Consider the following 26,731-nt stretch of genomic DNA (forward strand, 5'->3'; position numbering starts at 1 on the left):
AGAACTTGTCTCAGTGTAGATACAGCCTTTTTAAGTGCACGGTGGGGAAGCATTTTAGAGGCTTCAAGTTAGGTCTGCTAAGGAGACAAGGAAGGTGGGTGGAACAGGACAGGGCAAAAACCTGGAGGTGTTTTCAGACTAGTGTTTTTTGTCTAGCATCCTACTTCATATTTATCTAAAACAAAGGAAAGGAAAAAAAGAAAAAACTGAATATCTTATGCAAGCATCTTGCATTTCCAAGTAGAAGGGGATGTAAATTTTTCAGTGATATGAAGGACTCTGAATTTAATTTTTAATCAAAGACTATAAATCCATCTTAAGTTTCGCATATTTGCATCAACAGTAATCCTAACTGCAGCCATGTTGTCAGAATATCACAAGGGGTAGTAATACTCCATACTTAGAGGCAGGACGAGCAAAGCCAACTCAGCAGCTACCACAACTAACACAGAAACACGGCATATTTATCGCCAATGCCCAAGATTCCTCTGCTCCCTACCAGCTTTCTATGAAGTTAGTGGGGTTTACAGAGTATACTAGGTTAAAGTTCAGGATATACTAGATTAAAATAAAACAAGTAAACTAACTCAAAACTCCAATTACCCTTTACAAAATGTTTTAATATAGACAACTCACAAATCAAATAAATTGCCCTGATGCATTGCTAAGCTGTATAATGACATCTGCACATACAAAACTGTAGCCTTAATTCAGAACTATCAAAAGCAAGAGCACAACAAAGTTCTTGTGCAATCTGCAATAGCATCACAACTGCATTCAGAACAAAGAAAACCTTGACACTGACACTATACCTTGCCTTTTTGAAAGAGAAGGAAGAAAGCTCATAGTTTATCCCACATTTTTGTAGTTGAAACACATTCCTGGAAGTGTGCAATTTCTCACTTCTAAAAATGAAAATGTAAGGAAAGTTTGTTGTTTTTTCTTTTTAAATTAAATACTCAAAAATTTACCTACAGCATTTATGTGCTTGCTTAGTATTAAAATACCTGTGTTGACACTCAAATTAACGTTTGCTGGGGGTTTTATCCTAAACAAATTGATTCCTATGCCTACTCCTATTGAGAAAGCTAAGCTAAACCCCCCTTTTTATTAGAAATGAGAGACACATTTGTAACTGTCATTTTATTTGTGTCTGAAAATCATGACAGTAGTGCCAAGGGCTTTTGTTGTGTTGGGCATGTTACAAGCAGTAAACCCAGTTTATGAGAGCTGTGATTTCACATGCAGATTTTTGTACTTACTAGAGGAGTGAAGATACTGCCTCTTCCCTGCTAGCTTTAGAAGTGTAAGGTAAAAATGCAACATGGTATCAAAAGGTAAAGTATACTGATGAAAGAAGGGATAATTTCTACTCTAATTTCACTCATTATCCCCAGATTACAGAAATGTCGCCTCCCTTCAAGTTTACACTTGCCAAAAGATATTACATGAATTAATTAGAAATTACAATAGCTTTCAAATGAAGTAGTTCACTCCAGCCACAACCTCAAAGAAAAAACAAACATAAAATCCCGGTGGCAGTGAACTTTTTCTTAAAAAATGAAACTGTAGAGTTTGTTATTCATCAGAACTAATACTTTTTGAGGCTGAAGTAAGTACAGTGGAATTACGAAGACATTCCTTTCTCCATTCACAAATCTCTCCCTAAAGAACATCTCATTGAAGACAGGAAGCCACTCTCTACTCGATCATTCAAAATTCAAAAAAATGAATGGTTTTGGAGGTTATTTTTAAAAAAACATAACACCTACCCCACCCTCCAGACAGAAAAAAAGAAGGAAAATTCACATTTATATGTTGTTTGAAGCCCAGGTATTGCAACACTGAGGACAAAATCAAGACTACAAAACAACATTAGTTCCAGACTAAGAATGTAAAGTTTGCAACAAATATATCATTCCAAAGTTTACTTTACAGAAAGGAGAAGTTAAATTAGGTTCTATGAATCTCCAAGTTGTTCATAAACTTTTCAAGGAACGGTGTAAGGTGCTCGAGACAGAAATAAGAACCTAATTTGGTTAAGAGCCCTGCTTCTCTTATGCTACATGCAACTGCACTTCGTTACATATTTGGGCAACTTTTTTTTTTGCTTTTATTCTCCTGTCCATACACAGACAAAATAAAAGCTATAAATTGAAGTATAGCTTAATGCTCTTGGGACAGCAGTTTGCAACTGGACAAAGAGTTTTCTGTCTATGCTGATGCTTAGCTGCATCTCCATTTTACAATTCAAGGAGTGCTACTGACAGCTGTATATAAACTACTATTTTTGATCATTCAAATTTAGAAATAACTTTTCTATTGCTGGTATATCTAAACTGAAGTCTACCTAGAACTATTACAGTATTGTGGCAGAATTTCACCCCAAGTTATTTACAATACCAGCAAAGATTAGATGGGGAAAAATAACAATGAAGTTTGATTAATCCATAGCTTGTTTAGAGAATTTTATAAGAAAATCCTCATGTTAGTGTTCACCCATGAGGAAACTGCAACTCTGTTTACACCAGAAAAAAAACGCAGCTTAATTCAAATTCCAAAATCCTCCTACCTCCAATTTCTAGCATTGCAATATTAGTACACGTTATGAAACAAACTTGATACCTAACTCTACAATACTGTTTCCAGAAGTTCTGTTGAGAACTGGACTGTTCTCTTATGCAGAAGAGCAGTAGTAGTTTGAGTTTACAGTTAGTTCATTTGGACATCTGAAAACATCTTGCAATGTCTTAAAATATTCTTGTAAATTAAATAAGTAGACATTCATTTCACAGAATTCAAGAATGAAAAAGGGCATTAGGAATAAGGTATGGTATTCTTACTTACACTGCAAGGAAGAGTTCTATGAGGAGTGCAATTCCATTAAATAATACTTCTATATTTCAGGACATAAACATTACTTCCTCCACAGAAAGCTCAGACATTTAAATACTGATATATATACCAGTGTCAGATTAGGGTGGAAATACAGCAGTCACAACCTCTGTGTGCACTGTAAGCATAGATAACTTTACAAGCAGTAATACATGTGTATTAACACTAAATTTTGAAAATTACTGCATTAATTCTCAAAATATGAATTATGCATGTTTTCATCCAAAGCTTTATAAGAAGTGTTCTGTTTCTGTACAAGTAGTTCAAGCGTGAACTTCTTAAGCGTTGGTACACAAAGCAGTTATCCTGAAGATATTAAGTTTGTTCAAAAGTTTCAGCAGACAGGATTCTTTTCTAGAATTAGTAACCGCTTACATAGTTCCAGTTCCTGGGGGGAACTGGTTGTTCACTTCCTCAGCGGGAACAGCTTCTTATGCCGCAATTAGTTAGATAGGAAGAAATTTTTCATGTGTTTTTCCTTACGCTTCATGTCCATTACTTCCTCAGCATCATTTTGTCATGCATCTTCTTTCCCTTTAACAACCAGGACACTGCTCCCTTGAAGCTTGCCTAAGTTTTCAAGGAGAAAAACACTGGAGTGTCAGCATTACCTGGGTTATTATGCATTTGCTTTACAAATCTGACCTAAATTCTAAATATAGGGGGGTAGGGTATTTAACTTTTTTTAGCACAATCTTTCAGATGGTAAAGCCTAGAGTTCCTGAAAATTTTGCTTCCCTGGGGTTTGATTGAACTGACTAACGCTGAGGAACTGTACATTTACTATTCCACAGAGCAACCAAGAATGCTTTAGTACAGGGCTTTCAAGACAAAGCCTGATGTTCCCTGTAATTGGTACTCTTTGGCTGGACATGAAGACCCAGACCAGGGTCCCCTCTCTGATATTATCAAAGCATTTTCTCTCCCTCCCACCATATAGCTGCCTGGAAAAGACATTAAAAAAACCACTGATAAAAGGACAACTGGGACATAAAAGTGTTATAAGACCTGAATAAGCAGGTTGAAAATGAAGGGAGGAAAAATACTGATTAGCTCATCAAGGAGGAAGGTACCTAGTGAAAAAAAGAACTAGAGCATCTAGTGCTCCAGTCTCATCTACTCTGGGGACCAATCAGGATGCATAGTACCAAAAGAGATATTTATGTGGATCATCAACCACATGTTCTAGTTTCCAATGATAAATAAAAAGGAATTTCAGTCTTAACCCTGACTGCACAGCTGAAGAGTGTATTACCTCCATTAAACAGTGGTGATGACTGATGAAATTACCAGCAGGAAGGATCAGCTGGGCTCCTTAATTCACTTTGGGCAATGTAAACTATCTCAAAGCTTACCGGTATTAGCTAACCTAATCTGATTGAATTTGCAGGAATGGATTAGAACAAGCTTTGATAATTCTGTGCCAGTGAAACAGGAGGTACCAAGTATTTGGGTGTGCCATTAATTTTCAGCAACACTGCCAAAATCAGGAAATCATCCACAGTCCATGCATTCCACTTCACAGTCCAACAGTGTTAACAGATATTTGAAGTCTGCAAAACTCTACCCTCAATACCTAAAGAATGCTCTTCTGCAGATTTCCTTGAAACTAAACAAATATGGTTTAATCATGCAGAAAAATGATGTATTCCTCCCCAGGAGAATTTTTTTTAGCTGCACTAAGTCAATTTTAACAATGAATTCTTCCTGGAAAGAAGGAAAATAGCAAGCAACAAATTTTCAAGTTCCCAAAACAGCCACTGATAGTCTAACCTTTGAAGACATACTTTTCTGTTAGACTTTCCCTTACATCAGAACTTGGAATATTCCAAGTCCCAAAACTGCTAATGGAATTTGATTCAGTCTGAAATTCATCCACCCTGGCACATGGGATGGCATTAGATGAAATATCTATGGCAGAAGACAAAGTCACAGTAGTTCCTTTTCATCCTAAGGTGTATGAATCTGCACTGCGCAAGAGATTTAAAGAAATCAGTATTTACTACCACTACTAAAACAGAAAACATTCCAGTAGTATATAACTGTAATGCAAGCCCTTGCATGGCAATCCAAATTTATTGAACTACTGATGCTAAGTCATACAAAATTGCACCACTTTAATTAAGGCTTTTAGTTTACATTTGGCCACCTCAAAGCAGTTGTAACATTAGGTTGGTCAATTTAAATACTGTGGCTCCCTGTTGGATATACACACAATCTTTACACCCAAACGTTAATGCATACAAAGCAACAAGGCATTGTTAAATAAATCAGCAAAAGTTAATTACTGCAACTTAGGCCCTGTGACCAATTACACATGATTAAAATTACTTCCCACATTCACATCCACAGTACTCTTCCACCATTTAACATCTCAACCAAAACGTTACACATGTAAAACAATCACTAACAGGCAAAAGTACTAAACCTGTATATTTGGTATTGCAAATACACTTATGCATGAGCAAGCAAGGGAATTCACAGTGAGAATCTACAGCTGCAGAAGCCCGAAAATGATTTACAAAAAATTGTTAAATCATTAAAAAATTGTTTTAAAATATACACTTCTTGTTGTAGACCCCCACTGTACACACAACTATAAACATTGTTCCCTATGTAAACAAGGAAAAGGAAACATACAATAAAAGGTTGAAAAGTCTGGACATTTCCTTCCCAACAAATATTAAAGGCCATGTCTTTAGTCAGACGTTATACTGAAAGGATTCTTAAAGACTAGATCACTGTCTCCACAGGTTTTTCCTAAAATTAAAAAACTATATAGCTGTTGTGTTAATCAAAGCGCTTTTGTACAATACGATGATGATGATGATCCTGTATTTCTTTAAAAAAGTTACAATAAGCTACAAATACCGATGAAGCAAAGTTATCTGGAGTAGTCTATATAGGAGCTCTTTGGACTTTCTTTTATTATGCTAAAATAGTGGTGCTTTTAGGATTTACATTATTGTACTCTCCAATAGAAAGTGGGGGTTGTTGAAGTATACAGTACACAGTTTTCATACATGTACAACATTGGTGGATGAACAATGTCTCTTATCAGTAATACTGGATGTAGGCTCTGGTTTTACCAGTTGCATACACTTAGAATATTTATAAGTAAAAATCTCTCATGACACTGGAAAGTGATTAGAATGTGCAAACTGATGTAGTAGCTTTCATCCATTTCTTAAAGGGTACCACCACAGGAAAGTCCATTTAAGATGTTGGTAGGTTTAATAAAGTTGGAATGCTGGCACTGTTGAATTGGGCAACAGTTCTTCAGACCTGTAACAACAAAACAAGATGTTAGTCTTAGGAACAACTATTTGTCATTGTTCTTTAGTTAAAGGAACTAAAGTAGGAACTAGCGAAGTTCTGAGCAAACAGACTTAGAAAATAACCTTATTACTTCTCCCCTACTAACATAATTTCTACCATACACATACAAGTAACAGTCTACCTCAACTAGTAAAACTTAATTGGGATGCATATAGTAATCCAAGATGAACTTGGAACTACTTGTGGAAGTAGTATTTGATGGATAGAACTGGTTTTGCTTACTGTATGACAGTTCCAGTAGCTTTAAAAGCAAAAACACATTTGGAGGATCAAAGCTCCTGAACCAAAAGCCCTGTTAAAGAAACAAGGCAGCCATTCCTGCCATCCTCAGCTAATGCTTTTAGAACTCTCTCAGTTTTGCTTTGAACGGATTCAAGTTGTTCAAATTAAGTTAGTTTTAACACCAATACCAAAAATAGTTAAACATGGCACTATCTGAATATTAAAAGTAAAAAATTTATGACAGTGAAATACTGGAGCATCCTGGTAGGACATAACAAATAAGTCTATCAGAACAAAATAATGGATTATAGCACTGAAGCAACAGAACCACCATATGTCCAGTAAAATCAAAAGGAATCAAAATGAACATACATAAAACATAAAAAGGACATAGACCTGTTGAAGCGAGTCCAGAGGAGGACCACAAAGATGATCACAGGCTGGAGCACCTCTCCTATGAAGACAGACTGAGGGAGCTGGGGTTGTTCAGCCTGGAGAAGAGGTGGCTCTGGGGAGACCTTACAGCTGCCTTTCAACATATAACGGGGGCTTATAAGAAAGATGGGGGCAGACTTTTAAGCAGGGCCTGTAGCAAATTTAGACAAGGGGGAATGGCTTTAAACTGAAAGAGGGCAGATTTAGATTAAATATTAGGAAGAAATTCTTTACTGTGACGGTGATGAGACACTGGAACAGGTTGTTGCAGATGCCCCATCCCTGGAAACGTTCAAGGTCAGGCTGGATGGGGCTTTGAACAACTTGGTGTAGTGGAAGGTGTCCCTGCCTATGGCAGGGTGTTTGGAATTAGATAATCTTTAAGATTCCTTCCAACCCCCCATTCAGTTCTATGAACAGGCAATCTGCATGATGTCAGGTCAATCAAGGGAGACCTCAGCCCATACTGAGGCTTGGAGGTAGAAAGAAGGAAACAAGCTGCCCTAGAACATGTTGCAGAAAAAAACCCATGCCTGCTGACTAACTTCTGAAAAGGCTTGCTTGAAGAGCAGGCTGGAGCTTGCTTGAATGAGCCTTCAGCAGCATTCTTAAAGCATGGATTTAGTCATGTAGAACATTAGCCAACTGCCAATGAGTAAGAAATTGATCTAGTAACCAACAGCTCCAGGTCAAATATTTGTAATGTTACAATGATCACTTCATGATTCTCTTCCAAATGTACTAATCACAATAGAGTCTGTGAAATACCCATGTAGCTCAAAGAAAGCAAGATAAATTCTTATGACATCATTCAGATATATTCAGGAGTTCAAAGCAGAAAGTGATACTTTAGCATGCAAACTGCAATATTTTACAGCATGCGTTCCTGACCAGTATATTTGATCAGCCTTTAAAAAAAACACCCCTGTTTCCAAACGCTAAAGTTCTGAACTATTGGAACACCACTGTTAATCTGGCTCTACCAACACATTAAATCTTATATATATATAAAAAAAGATGCTAGTGTGAGCAGTATATCTTGCACCTATTTGTAGTTCTGACTTTGGAAAGGCAAAATGAAGACCTTAAAAATTTCTATGATAATGTAAATCAAGAAATTTCAATGCTATTCTGCATCAACAGCTACCACAGTTGTTTAGGTTTGTTTTTTTCTTGTTTTGTTTTGTTTGTTTTTAATAGACGTAATACACAGACAATTTTAAAAGGTTTACCTGGCTCAGAGCTACAGTACAACTATGTATTAAAGTAGCTGACATGATGACTTTTTGCGTGCTTTTCCAGGCACTGGAGTTTTTCTGTTAATTTGTCGCACAAGGTCATAAAAGATCTGTGAAAAATAAAATCAGTTGGTTATTGGAATTAAGAGGCTTCTCTCATAACCTTAAGCCTTGAATCTTCACACATAATGTACTCACGTACTCAAGAACCCCTGTAAATATTTAGTTATCAAAGGCAGAAAGTTACATTGTATGCTTAATTAATACCTGGGGTTTTTTTCTGTTTAAGATAATTGTCTGCCAAGGGTTTTCCACTTTCAATGAAGCCAACTGAAGAGGCATCTGTAATCCACATCTATTTAACCTCTGGGTTAAGTTAATCTGAACATGCACGATACATGCCATAGCGATCAACTACTATATGCTGTTACTTTGCAATTTAGCACTGAGGTCAAGAAACAGGGCACAGCTTTCTTTAACTCAAATCACTCTAAGGATATTTTTTATAAAGTAAGTTTTATTGTGTTTTAACTACACATTTTCATGGTAACTGAAGTACAATGCGTATTCAGTAATAGACTCCCTTTTTTGAATGAGATCATGCTTTTCCAGATATTTTAAAAATACTGAAGTCCACAGAATTAATTTAGCAGCCTCTCTAGGACTGCAGCATGACATAAGCGTAACATTTCCTAGAGAAGTAATTCATGTACGAGACTCACTCACACTTTGAGTCTCCTAGAATTCTAATTAGAACATTATTTTGTTGAAAGGCTAATGTAAGACAAGTCTACATACTACAATTAAACAGCATCTGTTTCATTCATAATTGACATTGTTCCAATTATTTCTGCATCTCCTAAATCAAGGAAGTGCTTATACTAAAACCATCTTAGCAGTTTCCTAAGCACTGGCTGCAAAGCAGCAAACATTCCAAGAAGGGCTTTTAGCATTTGATGGAAGTTCTAGTTTATTAAACATATGACTTTTATATAGTTAAGACAATTAATTTGTATTTAAGAAAAACTGAACAGCTTTCAGGAATTCCCAAATAATTAAATACACATTACTCATTTTAAGAAAAATCAGCTGTGCTTAAACCCACCATATTCTTTTGATTACATGCAAGTCTTGCAGAGGCCCTTTCAACTTGACTGATATGGCCAACATTTTCCAGAAGACACAATGCACTGTAGAGTTTATCATAAAATTCAAGCTGTTCCAGAAATGTAAATACTGACACAGCTTCTTTCTGTAAAAATTTTTGCATTCTTTTTTTATGCTGGCACCCCCACTGGATAAGGCGGCATGTGCCATGGCAAGTCCCAAAAAATGCACATTTGATCAGTCAGCTCCTGCTAAATAAGTAGCTAGAAAGCGAAGAAGCTTTTGCCCATTTTTTCCTTAACAGAGCTGTTAGTTTTGACAAAAACCTTGAGAGAGTTCTTGTTCTTACTATCTCAAATTATGTAATACGAAATAACTTCAATTAAATAGTGTTAAGGACTTCACTCTTAAAAAAGTAGTTTAGCAGTACATTCTCAGTTGATACATCTCACATTCTCACAATAGTAGGGTACAGTTTTTGTCCATTACATGGATTGTTAATCATTCTTCCTTGACAAACTGTAAATATTTGGTTACTAGAACAGCATCCCATCCTTCTGTCCTTGCCATCTCTCCCCCCGCACAGGTAATGGGCCTTACCTCATTAACATTTATCTTTGATTTTGCAGAAGACTCTAAGAATGCACAGTTATTCCATTGCCTTGCTAGGTTCTGACCTTGTTCCTTTCCCACAACTCTTTCATCTTCCAAGTCACACTTATTGCCAACCAGAATCATAGGCACCTAAAAAACAATTTAGTACCAGCAAAAAAATCATTAAGATTTTGGGAAGGCACAATGTGAATACACACCTAAAATCTTATCTGAATCCTTAGAGGATCCTGACTTCCAGAATAATCAAGCTCTGGTATAACTGAAAATTAAGTTTACAGTTCTGTGATACTTTAATCTTAAAATCAAAGTAACTGCATTCTTTGCTTGCTGTTTGGTCAGATGGTGGTGGGAATGGTTTGAGGAATCAGTACACTGCCAATTGAGCGCATTTCACATCTTCTAGGTGACCTAATGAAATTTCATTTCTAGATGTTTGAGGCGTCACGTCTACTGAAGAATCTGCTACCAGATTTTTAAGTGTTCAGAAATCCTGGAAAAAGAGGCCTATAGTGGGTAGCACAATGAATGACACTAAAGCTCCTTTCACCATTCCTCTACTTCCAGCGTATCTGCACTCTTTTCAAGAGCAGTTTGCTCACACAGTTCTTCTTAGGAAGCTGGTGCCCACACAGGAAAGAAACATGCTACCTTAACAAAATTACCAATGACAGAAAATGCTGAATTGACCTTTGCAGCAAGAGAAGGTAATCATACAAAGTTGTTCGTGTTTTTTTTAAACTTTTTTACTAATTTAAGGACATAGCTACATTTCTTCCAAATTCAAGTGCTAAAAAAAGGTTTACAATATTTTGGCCATTTAATTTCCTCCCACTGAGAAGGCAAGTCATGCCTCAGCTTTGGCACAGGAAAAACTTAATGGAAAATCTGGTGAAAGCTTGTAACTTAAAGCTTATTATCTTTCTCCTGACACTATGGAATGGCTTTCAAGACTGAGGGGAGTGTTCTAAAAAGAAATACAATTCCAAGGAAATACTACCAAAGACAGCTTATGCTAGTGAACATAAATATACCATGTGAACTAAGGTTTCAGGTATCATCACACTTATCTTTATTTTAGTGTACAAAATTAATCTAATGCTATACAAGGCTGTAACTTGGTAGGCTCTGGATGGGAAAGGTACATGCAATTTCAATACTATCCCCTTTTGAGCTACATTTGTGATAACTGGCAATAAATCACTTCTAGAAGAAATCTGCTGAACATAGACAAGACCTGCAAATGCTTATGATTAAGAAACTGCAGTGTGGTTTGCATTACAAAAGTCCCAATGAACTTCCCTGAAACATTATGTATCAGGTTTGCATAGCAAGGTGGGGGCACTACAGGGATGGCTTCTGTAAGAAGCTGCTAGAAGCTTCCCCTATGTCTGGGTAGAGCCAATGCCAGCCAGCTCCAAGATGGAACCACCCCTGGCCAAGACTGAGCCCATCAGTGAGTGGTAACACCTCTGTAATGATGTATTTAAGAAGGGGCAAAAATAAAACACCTCTGCAAGGGCAACTGCAGCTGAAGAGAGGAGTAAGAACAGGTGAAAGCAACAACTCTGCAGACACCCAGGTCAGTGCAGGAGGGGGATGAGGTGCGGGATTCAGGTGCTGGAGCAGAGATTCCCCTGCAGGCTGTGGTGAAGCCCTTGGTGAGGCAGGCTGTGACCCTGCAGCCCATGGGGGTCCATGATGGTGGAAGATATCCACCTGCAGCCCATGGAGGACCCCATGCCAGAGCAGGTGGATGCCCAAAGGAGGTTGTGGCCTGCAGGAAGCCTGCGCCGGAGCAGGATCCTGGCAGGACCTGTGGCCCTGTGGAAAGAAGAGCTCACACTGGAGCAGGTTTGCTGGCAGGACTTGCGACCCCGTGGGGGACCCACGCTGGGGCAGTCTGTTCCTGAAGGGTTGCACCCCACAGAAGGGACCCATGCTGGAGCAGTTTGTGAAAAACTGTAGTCCGTGGGAAGGACTCCTGGTGGAGAATCTTGTGGAGACCTGTCTCCCATGGGAGGGATCCCAATGCTGGAGCAAGGGAAGAGTGTCAGGAGGAAGAAGCAGCAGAGACAACGTGTGATGAACTGACCACAACCCCCATTTCCTGTGCCCATGCACTGCTAGCAGGGAAGAGATGGAGAACTCAGGAATGAAGTTAAACCCAGGAAGAGTAAACCCAGGAAGAAGGGAAGGGCGGGAGGGAAGGTGGTTTTAAGTTTTGGTTCTATTTCTCATTATCCTACTCTGATTTGAATGGTAGTAAGTTAAACTGATTTTCCCAAGTTGAGTCTGTTTTGCCTGTGACAGTAATTGGTGAGTGATGTTTCCCTGTCCCTATCCTGACCCACAAGCTTGTAGTTATATTTTTCCTCTGCCATGTCCAGCTGAGGAGCAGAGTCACAAAGCAGCTTTGCTGGGCACCTGGCACACAGCCAGGGTCAGCCCACCACACATTTACTACATCCCACATCTGCTGACAGCAGAAGCATATATGGGTACATGCATTAAGGAGGGCATGAAAGTTTCCATGAGCACAGTTTAAATGAGATGGGCACACTTTAAAACTGCTTGCTTCCCCCCCCAGCCTCCCCCAAAGGAAGATTTTCCTGCCCAATGGCTACAACCTACAAGGTGTTTCTGTTAAAAACACGCTCTTAGCGCTGTTTCACATTTGAAATACCATTCTTACTTTTATTAAGGGATGGAGCATTTGCTTCCTACAACCACAGTGGTTTTTTTAAATCAATTATAATCTGGAATGTCTTAGCCTCACTTTATATCTTTAAAAATGCTGAGGTGCATATCAAAATTGTGTAGAAATAGGATGACCAAACTTACCTGCAAACGTATACACGAAATATTAAAATTGCATGTTACGCAGCTTTTAAGCTCACAGTATTGTCTTCCATAAGAACTTAGAATTTTGTTCTTTTAAAATACCATACACAGTAAGCATATTGAAGACATTAAAACTGTAGGATTTTCTTTAAATGTACATTGCTACTGAGGTAAGAATAGAGTTGCTTTAGAAATGTTTTCTGCAGTATTAGAGAACAAGGTTACATACAGTTTCAGATGGAGTCTTTTAAAGGAAGAGATTAAAAAGACAATTCTCTATGTGACACATGAGAAATTAGAATTTCTCCAGTTTGCCTTTCTGTATTATGCTGGTTGATTTGTGTCTTAATTTCAAGCTTGGAAGCTATCTGATTCACAGTGTATATATTACAATATCTGTAATGAAAACTCTAAACGTAAGTATTAAGCATTTTTAGAGATGCTTACATCATCAGTGTCTTTGACTCGAAGAATCTGTTCTCTTAGATCCTGTAAATCATTAAAAGTGGACTGTGCTGTGATGGAATATACTAATGCAAAACCTTGTCCATTTTTCATGTATAGGTCTCTCATTGCTGTAAACTGTTCCTGTAATTAAAAAAGATACAGATATTGCATTCAATCTGCACTTTCATTGCAGAAACTACAATACACTTCAGGTCACAAATGGATCCACAAGTATGATGCATTTGTGCCCCCTCCCTCCCCACCTTTAAATTGACCAGTATTTAACTGTTCGACTATAAATATTACAATAAACCAAACTGCTTTTAAAGAAATCTTAAGTTTAGGACAGTATCTGTGGGGTAGCTGAACAACATCTAGATATTGCCAAGGGGTATACTCTGGGAAAAACAGCACAGAAACTAGAGTGATTTCTTAAGAGAGGAAAGGTGCAATAGAAGATGAAGTGTAATCTGTAGACTACAGAAGTTAGATTCCTCCTGAATCTCTCCTTACATACCAACTTCTTCCCCATCTCCTGACTGTTCTTTAAAATGCATCAAAAAATAAACGCATCACTTTTCAGCCTCCATTTTGTAGTCTAGGCACTTGCCTATATCAGATTCCACTTTAATTTTCAAGGAGATTGACTATAGGATGAAGACACTCAACAGACTCGCCACATTTCCTAGCCTTCGGTGACAACTATGATACTGCATATTAAGAGCTGCTGGTACACTGCACAGCAGCATTAGGACTTCTCACCATTTGAAAACTCTCACCAGTAATGACTGTGGAATAGCATTTGCCTTTCTCACACTGATGACTGCTATCTTGTGCCTGATCAATCACTCACCAAGTCCCTTACTGTACATCACATGAAAAGTGCAATTTATTTTGAGAACAGCCACTCCATCTTGCTATAGTTTTACATGGCCTTACTCTAGTAAGGAGTTTAAATTAAGTTATTATTATTATTGGACCAGGGTACTGATGCAGTTCAGAGAACACATTACACTCTAAGGGTCTTGAGCTTATGCTCATTGGAATCAATGAAGGAAGTTATTGGTTTCAGTAATTTTGTAACAAGATAGAGAAAAACCTGACCAGTATGCAAAGGGTCCACATAAACCCCATGCTTTGAGTTCCCATAAGCTGACTAAAGCGATTTTTATCCCAATGTCAGAGTACATCTTACACACAAAAGAAAAAGGAGATGAGAAGAAAGCACATATTCTCTACAGCAACAGAAATCAAACCTGAGTAACTATTGGGCATAAATTTCTCTGGGCAATATAAACTTGAAAGCAGCATAATCTTAAAATGCTTGGTCTCGTGTTTCCCCTATTACAGAACATCAACTCACAAGAAACCTGCAATTCATTTTCTGATGCCATACTCAAGTTTTGTTTAAATACCACTATGTTAAAGAACATCCTTTAACCCAATACACCAATCACAGTTACTCCTTAGAGAATAAGGAAGGAAACATGTCACCATTTACATCCCTACAGCTTTTGATGATTTTTAACATTGTACGTCAATATTTCAGGAAGTCTGACATACCGTTCCTGCAGTATCTAAGATTTCAAGCATACACTGTTGTGCATCTACTTCAACTTGCTGTTAAGAGAGAAAAATGCGGTTAGAATTCTTCTTCTTGCAACCCCCCCCTCCAAAGACACCAGGAATTGTGTGATTTTTATAAGCAAATTCATAATGCACAAAGCAACATAATGGCTAAAGTAGTTCATATGGATATACACTTTGAAAACAGCAGGAAGAAGCCTTTCAAAAAGCCCTAGTGACATTTTCAAAAGCAGAGTCAGCAGCCAAGAATCACTTTGCAAAGTGATCAAGAATTTTTGATTATTCAAAAGGAGACCACTAAATTTGTAATGATTGTTATCAGCAACTCACACAATTTCTACTTGTTTCAGGGATCATTCACAGAAAAGTACAAGTGAAAGCTAGAAAGTTGGATTGGTATATTAATGCTCATTTAATAGTAATTCAGATGAACAAGAGTGCAAGTAGCACACAGCAAACAATAAACCAAGCAAAACACTAAGGGTGCTGTCCCCAAAACAAGCTTTTAGTGATACTAATTAGGAAACTGATCCAGCTTAGAAAAACTTAGAAAAAACCCCAGAAGGTTTAAGAAGCCAGATCAATTTCTTCATATATTTCAGAGTTCCTTTATCTAGTTTCTACCTCAAAAAAATCCCACAAGCCTGCAAGGGCAGCAAAAGACATGGAAATGCCCTCAAGCTGTTTCAAGCATGCTATCCACAATTTCTTATTATTTTTCCAAGCTGTTAATATATTTCCATTTGCATGTAAAATTTTTAGTTGGCAGATCAGCACCCAGAAAGAACTTTGTGTCCCCTATTCCCAGTGTATGCATTATCACTAGTATAACTTTGAGCTTTTCTTTTGTATCTAGATTTGGGGGCGGGTGTGTGTGTGTGTGTGTGGTGGTGCTGGGAAGAGGAATATTTCCACTCCTCTCACAACTCCCCCAAATCCCCTAGAGATGGAGATTCCTTCAACAACCACTACTTTAGTATGTATTGCTGACAAAGTTATTCAGCTAGTTAAGCAGCATCTATTCTCTTTATAAAGAAATATTTGGGGAGTAAACCAAGGCATCAAATTTCAAGACTTCATGCTCAGTGTAGTTATAGACAAAGTACTTCAAGCCATGTCTTCTCAACTTCAAATATTACAAAATTAGATTTAACATTAATAGTATAGAATTGCAACTGCCAAACCAATATATTTTAAAGTCACCCAAGTCAAGAAGCAAGACAGAATTGTAACTAACAGTCAGGGGAAGAAAACAACTGCATAAAGTGTTGTCCAGATTTAAGCAAGGCTTCCTTCAACAGTATAGCCGATTTGAAAAGAATACACAGAGATATTCCTAGTCATTTCAGGACCAAACCTGAAAGGAGCATTTTAAGATCTTTGCGCGGGGGGCGGGGAGGTGTGTGTGCAAAAAGAAAAAAAAAAAGCAAAGGGCAAAATTTCTTAAGATGGCTTTACTTTTTCAGGCTCCACAGAAACAACCTGTGGAAAAAAATCCACCCAGCAAACATCATGAATCTAGTATAACCTGAAGAATGTAAATATATAACAAAGGAAACATTTCCACTTTAGTACAGCTTGTGAATATTTCTGGAGTAATTTACTGGGCCTGACCCAGCAAAGGCCTGCACCAAACACTGGGCCAGGGTCCAAAATTCCTGCTCCTCTAATACAGAAAAAGTAAGTGGCTATATAGAATTTGTTGTTGCTGTTGCCTCTTTAATAAGAGCTCTAGCTTTGGCTGGAAGCCCACATGCTTAAAACAGACTAGGATTTTTCCAGCGTACAGATTTCTATGAGGTCAAAGAAAACAAGTCTGAAATTATCATTTTGCTCTTGCTAATTCCTCTTCTGTTCAGAAAAGATTCTGGTGACTGTAAGCTGCAATGGCTGTTAATGCAGTCTCTTTATACCAATATAAATGTAGTCCAGTCCTGAAACAGGAAGTCCTGCAGTTTTTGCACATTCCCATCTTGGGTTTGTGCATCTTGCCTCCCTTGTATAGACACTGGCATTTTTGTGGCCACACGGTGAGCTACATCAGATTATCAATGTATCTGAAAAGTAATTCAGCTAAAAAAAGAAGATTAAGAAATTGACACAGCCAAAAACCAATCTGCCTCATGAAATGGTTAACTCTTTTAGTAGCAGTCCAGACAAACTATCTCAGTCTGGAATATTAATCACGGTCTCAGCTAAAACTGAAAAGCGAGCAATATGGAGATTCAAGATGATGCAAGCAGAGTCAGACCTTTCAGCCTGTCACGCCAAAGATAGGAAGAGAGAAACCAACAGCCCACTGTGTTTGTTCTTTTATGATAAGTTTGTGTTAACTTATTAATAAAACAACAACAATGGAAGCATATCAAGCTATTGGTCAAATTTTTAGAAATACAGTACGATGCCTCCAGTGTTCTGAAGGTGGGCATGAAGTTGTTTTTAGCAGACTTTCCTAGTAGCAAAGCTTAGAACCTCCAACATACAAGTCCAAATGTACCTGCAGATAGTAACACACAAACTAATAGTAAATATTATAAAAAAATAAAAACTGACACTTTTTTTTTTAAAAAAAATCAATGTTCCCAAATCTAACCATGAAATTAGCATCTTTTACTGACTAGCTCGTAAGGTATTATGCTTAAACATAAAAAAATTAGCTTTGAATTATTCCTTTCAGACAGACTTTAAGAGCACCATTACATTTCAAACTTCTTACTTGGTATTACATGGGATCACCATGCATACCCTTTTTCAAGCAATGACTCAAATATCTAACAACATATAATGCAGTTTTAAGTTTCCGTAACACTAGACAGGTCTTTTGCATATACCTTTCTGTAGGAGTCTTCTATCGTAGGATCGTATTTTTCAACAAATATTCCTTGAACAAACTGTACAGTCTGCAACACAAAAGTTCTTGTAAGATTCTTCTTGTATAGTGACATATTGTAAACACTGTAGACAAATTACTGTTCTAGGTGTATACTCTGTTATCCATTACATTTTTGAAGGCAAGTGATCAACATAACTATGAATTGTAAGAAAGAACAGGAAGTTAGATGCATATGCCTGTTTAAGTACTGTTAGATGAAGCAGTGCTACACCTTCCTTTATGCACTCTCACTTAGGAGTGTAAGAATTAAAGCATGCATTGATTTAAGGTTTGTCTAACTCTTGGAATCATTATTAGGTTTTAGTTGAATAGGATACTATACTGCTGCATGGCTTTTACATTTAGAACTACCGCACCTTCTGCTATTTATCTGCCAGCACAGGAATTAGTCAAAAAACAACTGCCAGCATTTACTAGTCTTAACTAGACTCAGTAGAATATTCCTTATACCTAGCACGCAGGACGTTTTTAGCACAAGTCATATGGAACTTTAAGACTCAATGGCCAAGTCAGAGCAGACAGGTTCAAATCCAGAAATGCTGCAGTAAGATAAAGAATTCAGAGGTGAAGAAAAAGTTCTTTCACAATTTAACATGATCTGTCATTTTAGGTTTTCCTTTAGGAACCGCTCTGTAAGAGAAGAGTTCTTACCTTATAAGAGTGGACCTCTAGACCTTATCTTATGATAAGGTGCACAATTAAACTGGAAGGCGTGAAGTTCTTAGGTGGGCTGAGAACATCATATTCTGCAAACTTTTTCCATGCTAGCCTAGGTCAGACTAGACTTCTCTGTAATCATTTAACTAAAATACATGAGCTCTTGGGTTTACAATCATCTACCTGCCATTTCTATACATCTACTTGCAAGGAAAGATGTAGAAAACATTTTAAACTTCCTACAAACATGCAAATTTGTATTTGCACTAAAAACCCTAGAGCTTTAGAGACTGCAATTCAACATTAAGCAAACAGCACCCTGAAGACCTTTCTAGAGACAGCAGTTACCAAGGCCAGACATAGGCAAACCACTTCATCGTGTGAGTTTCATGAAGCAGCTTTTCCCACAGACCTATGGCTGGGTTATCCAGTGAAGCCAGAGACCTTCATAATGCTGTAGCTATGCACTTCGCTGCATAGGGCAGGCAAAAGACTGACCACGCACCTTCAACCAACCCCATACAAAAATAGTAGCATGTGAGAGTGCACCGCTAGATGCGGATACACCCGGTAAAGGATGTACCTATTCGAGCCAGGAACCCTCAGCAGTCATTACTTACAGATATGTTTATTTGTGCACGCTTACCTAAAGAAATGAGGTAGTAGAGAGTGTATTAGAGAAAAGAAGCTTAAGAAAACATACTTGAACTGCCTCACAGAATACTTACCAGAGCAGACTTTCCAACACCTCCAGAACCAAGAACCACTAGCTTGTATTCACGCATGATGCAAGAGGTAAATCACCCTCAATACCTGAAACACAATAAATTATTCACCATTTCGATCAACAGGACAACTATGTTACCATTACGACAGCCACTGCAAGATTGCATATATAACAAGACATGAACAATTAAATATCGATCAACTGATAAATGCACAAGATATACTATCATAACCAGGCATAACCTAAGCAAGATGTCACTTTATTACACCATACAGAAACTACAGATATTTATTCAAGACACGGTAGTTGCTGAATGATGCTACTTTTTCATCCAGCACAAATAAAGTACCTCCAAGGTTTTCTTGTTATCATGTTTTAACACATGGATAATGGTGGTTCTTTACCTGTTATCTAACCTAATTTCACAGTACAGACTTGGCAAGTTTTTAAAATTCCGATTTTTTTATATCCCATGAAACGGTAATTTAGATAAGAGGCAAGCACAGATTAAGAGTCTCTGTAATAAAGACCTCAGTATCATGATCCTGCTAAAGCATCTCAGGTGTTTCAAAGAAAGCACATGAGTATCTGCAAGAACTGCTCACACCCATATGCACGTATCACTTCCTCAGAGGCCTCTGGATGAATTCAACTCCTTTATTTACAGCAGGAATCAGGCATAGAAACTAGTTCACCCCAACTGGTAGACCAATTACTTGGATTACAGTAAACCATCCAGTGAGGCATATTCATCTCATAACATTTTCCAGAAATCTACAAAATCTCTTCATTCAAACGGGCCTGTAGTACCTTTCAGCTATAGTCACAGCAAGTATTAAGGTTTTTCACAGGTTTCTCAAGATCTTTCATTCACTCACAAGTTGCTCATACCGTACATTTTGCAACAACAGACCAAACCCAGTATTTCCAAGAGCGACACAGATGCCTAAAGAGCTTGCAGTTTTATAACAGCTACAGAGTATTGTATAGGTTTATCAGGTAAACAGCTGCTAATGTTAGTTACCTACGGTACTAACACAGTAATTCTAAAAAAGTTTCTCAGATTTCACAGCTAGTACATCCTCTGCTCACCCATCCCCCAAACTTATTTCATATCACACAAGTTTTTGTAATTGCATGTATGTACACACGTAAATGAATTGGTTCGTACAAGCCGATACACATGAAATGTCTCCAGTCCCCTCTGAAGAGCTGAAAGCATCAGCATGCTGACAAAAAACCCACACAAAATGGGAAACTTCTTTAGGCAACAGCATTTCTTTACTTGCAGTTATTTACTTGAAGTAACAACCAAATCTACTGACACAAAGTTTGATCTATATGCACAAAGTACAACCATGATGCTAAAATCCAGTACACTAAGCAGGGTTTGATAAAAAGGCTTAGTTAACTTTTTTAATAGTGGCCATTTTCAAACTATCAACTCTTAATGCAGCTACGATAAAATGCTGCAAACCATCAGATACTGTATTTCCTCTACCTCATTACTGTTCTCCCATAAAGAAATACTGAATAAACCCTACTACAGTAAAGCTAACAGTTACTATTAATAAGAAACAATTATCCAAGAGGATGTAACATGCATTTTCTCATTCTGAAACATTTAAACACTAAACAAAGAACCACAGAGATCTGTGTAAGAAAATTAAACCAACCTCCTTCCAGCAAACAAACATTTCTCAAAAAGAACAGCAGGATCCCAGAAGTCAGTTTTCAAACTGATCCCTTCTTAAGTCTGAAAGTTGATTAATGTTTTGCTAGATATCTAACTGCAGTTATAATGACTGTAGTTTCATGAATAACTGGAGGCAACTAAAATACTCTTTCGAGACCATTGTTCTACAAGCTACCTCTGTTCCCCTCTTCCACACTAGCTAGTGGGGCTGCCTACAGTTGTCTGCCAGATCTGCTTGCTCATCTTCGTTCAAAACTGACCAGCAAACAAAACAAAATTTAAGGACACATCTTTGGGTTATAATGCTCAAGAAAACAGTCCTGCTAGCAACTGAGCTAACAGGACTCTTACTGCTGCCCTGGGACGGAGGTCTCATCTCAGTTCCTTTCCTGCAGGGGCTCTAGCACTTACCCGACTGAGTTACCTGTTTTCTCCCTTCTCCACCCCAGGGGAAAGAATGAAACCCTCCCCAGCCGACAAATAATCTGGGGACAAATAACCTGGGGGCTGGGGGAGAGAAGCGAAGGGAATCCAGCACAAGTACTTGTACAAGACAAGCAGCAGAAGTAAGGTAAGAAAGACCCTTCTCAGCAATAGTAATTTCACAGCATCTCTGGAGTCACACCATCTGTTAGGTGTTTAGCACAAAATGGTAAGATGATTTGCATAGAAAAAGAGCACCTACAAGTTACTGTCCATCTTTACTATCACTGATTAACTCCACGTTGTCAGAAGACTGAGAAAGCAAGAGGCCAGATCCTCTTTAATTTTCTTCTTGCAAAATACATAATGAGCAGTCTTTCAGCTTACCAAAACCATTCCTTGCACCTTAAGCAAAAGGAATACAAGGAAAAATCACTGACCTGATGCCCAGCAAAGCAGGTCTCCACAGGTTTCTCTTACCAATACGTTTTAGGGCTCTTCAGTGTTTTTCACACCTAGCAGAACAACTTTTCACTCTTGACTTTAAGAAACTGTTTCTCCTTCCCCACACTGATTTTTTTGCAAACATGGATCACCAGAACCATTCACACCACAAGTTTCATCTACTTGGCACCACTGTAGATGTTCAATTAGATCCACAGACTTGTAAATCGTCCAGCCTTTCTACAAAGGAGAGGAATAAAGGATTGTCTCTAACTGTACTGAAACACACCTTTCAAACTCATGATGAGTTAAGCCTATAACTACATTACCCGTCATTTCTTTAAAACATTTAGTTATGCCTTTAATTTTGGAAAGGTGTCAGTAGAATAACAAAGATATTCAGTGTAGGGGAAATCCCAGTACAGTAATCTGAGTGAATTGCAGTAATTTCACTACAGTTTAAACTGAGTTTTTCAGTCTGAAGTTAGCAACTAAATATGGAGATGTCAGTACCAAAAGTGCCTAATTTAGGAGTAACAGAACTTAAGCAGCGGGTACCAAATACCTGTTTTACCTACTGTTTTGAGTAATTTGTGACTTTTTCTTACTGAATGATCTAAAATTCCTTAAAGAAAATTCCAAGTACTGGAAGAAGCAGCCAACAAACTTGGTTTTAGTGAGAGACTAGCAATTAATTCCATTTTGGATCTCAAACAGGGATTTAGGAATTTAACGCAAGCCAAAGCTTCTTTCAGTATCTAGATTTAGAAGTTCAGCCCTAAATATCCAATTGCTGTACAACATTCTGGAACCAATTTCACTACTTTTAAGTGGTGGTACATAATTAAAGTATTATACACTATTACACATTGGTTAGCCAATCATCTTAATTTCTGAAGCACCCAAGCAAAAAGCTTTTTTTAAGATCTTTGAAGATGAGACAAAGCCAGACTGTAGTTCACTCAAATGTTTCTCTGACCTTCCACCCAAACTTGGGCAATGAGCAATTTAGATACCGATTTCCTCTTTCTCTATAAGAACTTGTTTGTCATTTGTACAGTTACTCCCTAACTCACTGGGAGCACACAGTAATCCTTTATATATACACACACCTATACAGCATAGAAGTAGCTTGCAAGTCATCAATCATCATCAGATAGTCTGGCCATGACATCTTGGAATGAAACACAAACCAATGTATTCTCCAAAACACTTTAAGAAAGCAAACTTGGAGATCTCTAACACAGCATGCAGCAGAAGCACCATCTATCATTTGCTCCCGCTTAGATCCACCACCCCAACAGCTTTGAGGAACAGTCCTGATGTCACTTTACCTTTCTCTTACTGTTTTCTAACAGAAAACCTCAATTCCTAGTTAAGAGAACTTCTGGTTACATACAGGTCTTTGCCACCTTCTCAGCTAAGAAGCAACCAGCCCATGAAGGTAGGAGCTGCTTTACAACACTGAGGTCTGCCAAATTATTTGGTATAATAAAAGCCTATCATGCACCTTCACTGATCAGTATGCCTGTTGGCTGCAAGCGTGCTCCAGACTGAGTTAGGGCTCTGATCTTGCCTGAACTTGACTTTCCAGCGATTCCCAACTAGCCTGACTTGACTGCTGTAGCTCAAACCCATTTTTTCATATCACAGGTTGTACAGACTGCTTGCATCCTAAACCTCGACCATGCTGTAACTTTACTTTTAAGACTGATACAATGCTTGACTCTGGAACTAATATTGTATTCAGCTCTATCCAGTGCCAAGAGGATTTCCTTTTGACTCATTTATGACAAATGAGTAGGGGCAGAGGAGGAAGACAATGAAGTATAAAAGTAGAGGTTTAAGCCATAAAAGCACCTTTCAGTTACCCAATAGTAGTATTTGAAACAACAGAAGCCATTAAGCTTCAAGCAAGACATTAGAAGTAAAAAGTTGAACTGCTGAAAGAGATGCAAACTATAAAAGGCAGGATGGAAGTGCAAAATTCTGGTGGATTCCCTTTTCTGCCTGGAAAAAAAAAGTGCACTTCTCTAGCCATTCTAAAACTGATACTGGATTTCTTGCATGGAACACCTCTTTATAAAGCCTGTGCCTTGCATTTCACATACTGTCATCCTCTGCCACCCCCCAAAAAAATAAGTTACTGGAAGAACTTTGGAGGAATTTGTAATTATGAAACCATCTGTACAGTCAAAACAGAGCTCAATTTAGCACCTGAACAATAATTTTCAGCAGTCTGCACTGACCAGTCATTTCAATGATACCCTTCAGTTCTAAAGCTATCAGAAAGAAATGTATTAACTGGAAAGGAGGAGAAAGGACCATTAGATCACACGACCTCAGCCATTCAAATAAGGAGACATTCAGGTTTACATGTTTCCTCATCTACAACTTAGCATTCTAAAGCTACAGCTGTATCACAGCATGGCCGTAATTTCTAGAATATGATAGTGTTAAGCCTAACAATAGTATTTGTCTGTACTCCCCAGAACACCTCATCTCAGGGCTGTAAAATTGGTATAGTCAAGGGTCCACAATAGAAATAAAGAGACTATGATAACTAACAGATAAGCAAAAACCTCCCAGTTTTATTAGACAGTTGATGAGAAGTATCCACCTAATCACTCAATAATTAAATACAAGTTTAAACTTATTCCTAACCAAGTAAATCAAGTAACCTGTTTGAATCCCTCTTCATTTAGTGGAGTCTATTTCAAGAAAGAAATTTTGCTTTGGATGCTGGCTACCTTTACAATGACAGATCTGCAAAGAGCGAGAGCAATGCCAGCTTCCTTTGCTTTTTTCATTTTTCTGCTCCTCCATCTTTAGGCAGGAAAATACTGTTAACTGGTCTCCATGCAGGTGCTAAAGAAATTTCCTCTTAATTGGAGCAGGTTTTGGCTTTGAACTGCTGAGTCAAGTATTTATATGGACAGATGTTCGACATAACTGTGAACTCTGGAGATGTCTAATGCAAGATTCAGCTAGAAAAATGAGGGAAATTACTCTTCAAGACATAGCATTTTCACATGAACTGGACTGGATTCTAATGATGTCAAGTACTACAATCCCTTGAAATTACACAGTTTGCTTTCAGATTGCCTCCATTAACTGCCAGTGGCACTTCAGTAACTGCCTTGTACACTTCTGGAAACATACAGTCCATAAAACCACCACATCTGTGAAGCCCCTCTCACTAGTCTGTTCATATTACTTTCTCTAATTAATGCATGTATGAATGTATTAGTATAGTGTATTAATTTAACTGCTTAATTCTCCTTCTTCATGGCATACCTCTTAAAAGCACTTGATAAACTAGATGAGCAACAGCTTCACATGGACAGAAATGGACACTTTTTCCCATAAAGATTCTCTTTGAAGGATGAACAGATCTCTGAATAAATGCACAGAAGAAAGGTTAACCAGAACAAGTCACTAGAAATGAAGCATCTTAAAAGCTTCACATCTGTCAAAGACCATGAACATGGAACTTGCTTTCCACTTCTGCCCTTGTCAGATAAACCAGGAAAAAGTGCCTCTCCGTCATTTTCTTGAAGCATGTCTCCAGAAAAAGGCAAACCAAAGTGATGATGCTAAGAAAGTTGAGGAATAAGAAATCCTACTTTAGCAGCAAATGAAGAAACTGCACACTTACTGCTTTGTAAAGCTTTCCTGAAAAGCAACCACGCAACAAAGAATTCAGGAAAGTTCAAATACCATTGATAACTGAGCTTGATATGATAGTTATGAAAGCGCGTTGTTATGTTTTTGGTGGATTTTGGGGGTTTTGTTTCTTTTTTTTCGTAGAATTTAGTTTTCTTTCAACTCCTTCAGCTTCAAATTTTCATTTCTGATTCAACTTTGTTACCTGAGGAATGGGAAAGTTAATAATACAATCTTTCCAAGTGATATTAAATCAAATGACACTGTAACTAGAGCTCAGCTGCAGACCAAAGACATGAACTAAATACAGTTACTACTCAAAGACATCCCCAAGACTTGCTTATTTGAACTAGTTGTTCAAGTACAGAATTAAACAAATACTCATCTGAGAAACATTATCGTTTTCAAAAGGCATCATGATTATTCAGCACTTTGCAGACACCATGATTCTTGTTCAGACCCTGACATTCTGGTTGTATTGAGAAGTTGCAGTGTATTCACTAAAATTTTCATAATGCTTCTGCCCCAGCACATTTTTATCTCTGGAAGAGATGCTTTGTTAGAACCACCTTGGGAATAGCACTCCTAAATTAATCTCAACTGTTTGCATGAGGAAAAAGTTTCAAGCATTAACATAACAGACAAAGCAAATTAACCAACTGGTTTACCTGCTTACAATTAGCAGTGGAGGGGAAAAAAAGCCAAGGAACTAAAAACCTGCTTCTCAGAGGGTATACTAGCGCTGAGATGGAGCAAGACACCAATGGTCAGACATCTGGAAAAATAGCTCTAGTTCAGTCACAGGACCAACCAAGGTCAGAGGATTAAGTCTTTCCAGACAAGATGTTTCCCACTTCTGGTACTGGAGCAGACTCAGACAGCCAAACTTTCTAATTGTACCACCCGGATTCCACTAAGTTTTGAGTCTCTTGGTTTAGAATCCCTTCTTCAGGGAAGCAATGAATTAGAGAAGAGAGGATGTGTGCTGTTCTTAACATTCCCCAAATACTTACATGTAAGGGGAAGTCCAAAATTCTTATCCCTCAGCTCCAAGAAGGTTCTTTTTTCCCCAGAGTAATCTCAGGGTATAAGCAGCAACCTACAACATAACCTGAAGTGGAAGCCTGTTCATTTTCACCAGTTTTTAGATGCAACTCAGATAATCCTTACTCAACAGGGTAAGCAGTGTGTCTTATGAAAGAAGCTAAAATACTCCAGAGCTGACTTTCACACTTATTTATAGAAAACATTACTCAGAAATCAATTCTGAAGACAAGATACACTGAAAAGCTCATCAGGTCTAATTAAAGGCTTTTATACCCAGGACTCCTGGAATTTCATTACTAATGCAGACTCTTTGGAAGTGAGTCAACTGTTCCGTAAACAAAGCTAGAAGCAATTTTTATTTCCAGTTTTTACCTCGTTTTGAGACAGCTTCTTAACAGACACGTATTTTATCAGTTGGGCAGCTAGTTTTTATGGGCACCAATACAGTAATT

The 26,731-nt window shown here is 37.9% G+C and overlaps 1 protein-coding gene across 1 annotated transcript in view; it reads right to left on the bottom strand.

Annotated features, from left to right (window-relative positions):
- Positions 1–4,938: 4,938 nt before the first annotated feature.
- RAP1B (RAP1B, member of RAS oncogene family) overlaps positions 4,939–26,731 on the bottom strand; it is a 32,824-nt gene continuing 11,031 nt past the window's right edge. The window contains exons 2-8 of the mRNA XM_056340096.1: positions 19,005–19,089; positions 17,558–17,626; positions 14,703–14,759; positions 13,140–13,280; positions 9,837–9,980; positions 8,124–8,239; positions 4,939–6,180 (exon numbers count right to left, since the gene is read on the bottom strand). Coding sequence (XP_056196071.1) covers positions 8,153–8,239; positions 9,837–9,980; positions 13,140–13,280; positions 14,703–14,759; positions 17,558–17,626; positions 19,005–19,061 — 555 coding nt within the window. The 5' untranslated portion in view covers positions 19,062–19,089 and the 3' untranslated portion in view covers positions 4,939–6,180; positions 8,124–8,152. The remainder of the gene's footprint in view (positions 6,181–8,123; positions 8,240–9,836; positions 9,981–13,139; positions 13,281–14,702; positions 14,760–17,557; positions 17,627–19,004; positions 19,090–26,731) is intronic.

This window comes from Falco biarmicus, chromosome 5 (assembly GCF_023638135.1).
Source record: "Falco biarmicus isolate bFalBia1 chromosome 5, bFalBia1.pri, whole genome shotgun sequence".
NCBI classification, from domain to species: domain Eukaryota; kingdom Metazoa; phylum Chordata; class Aves; order Falconiformes; family Falconidae; genus Falco; species Falco biarmicus.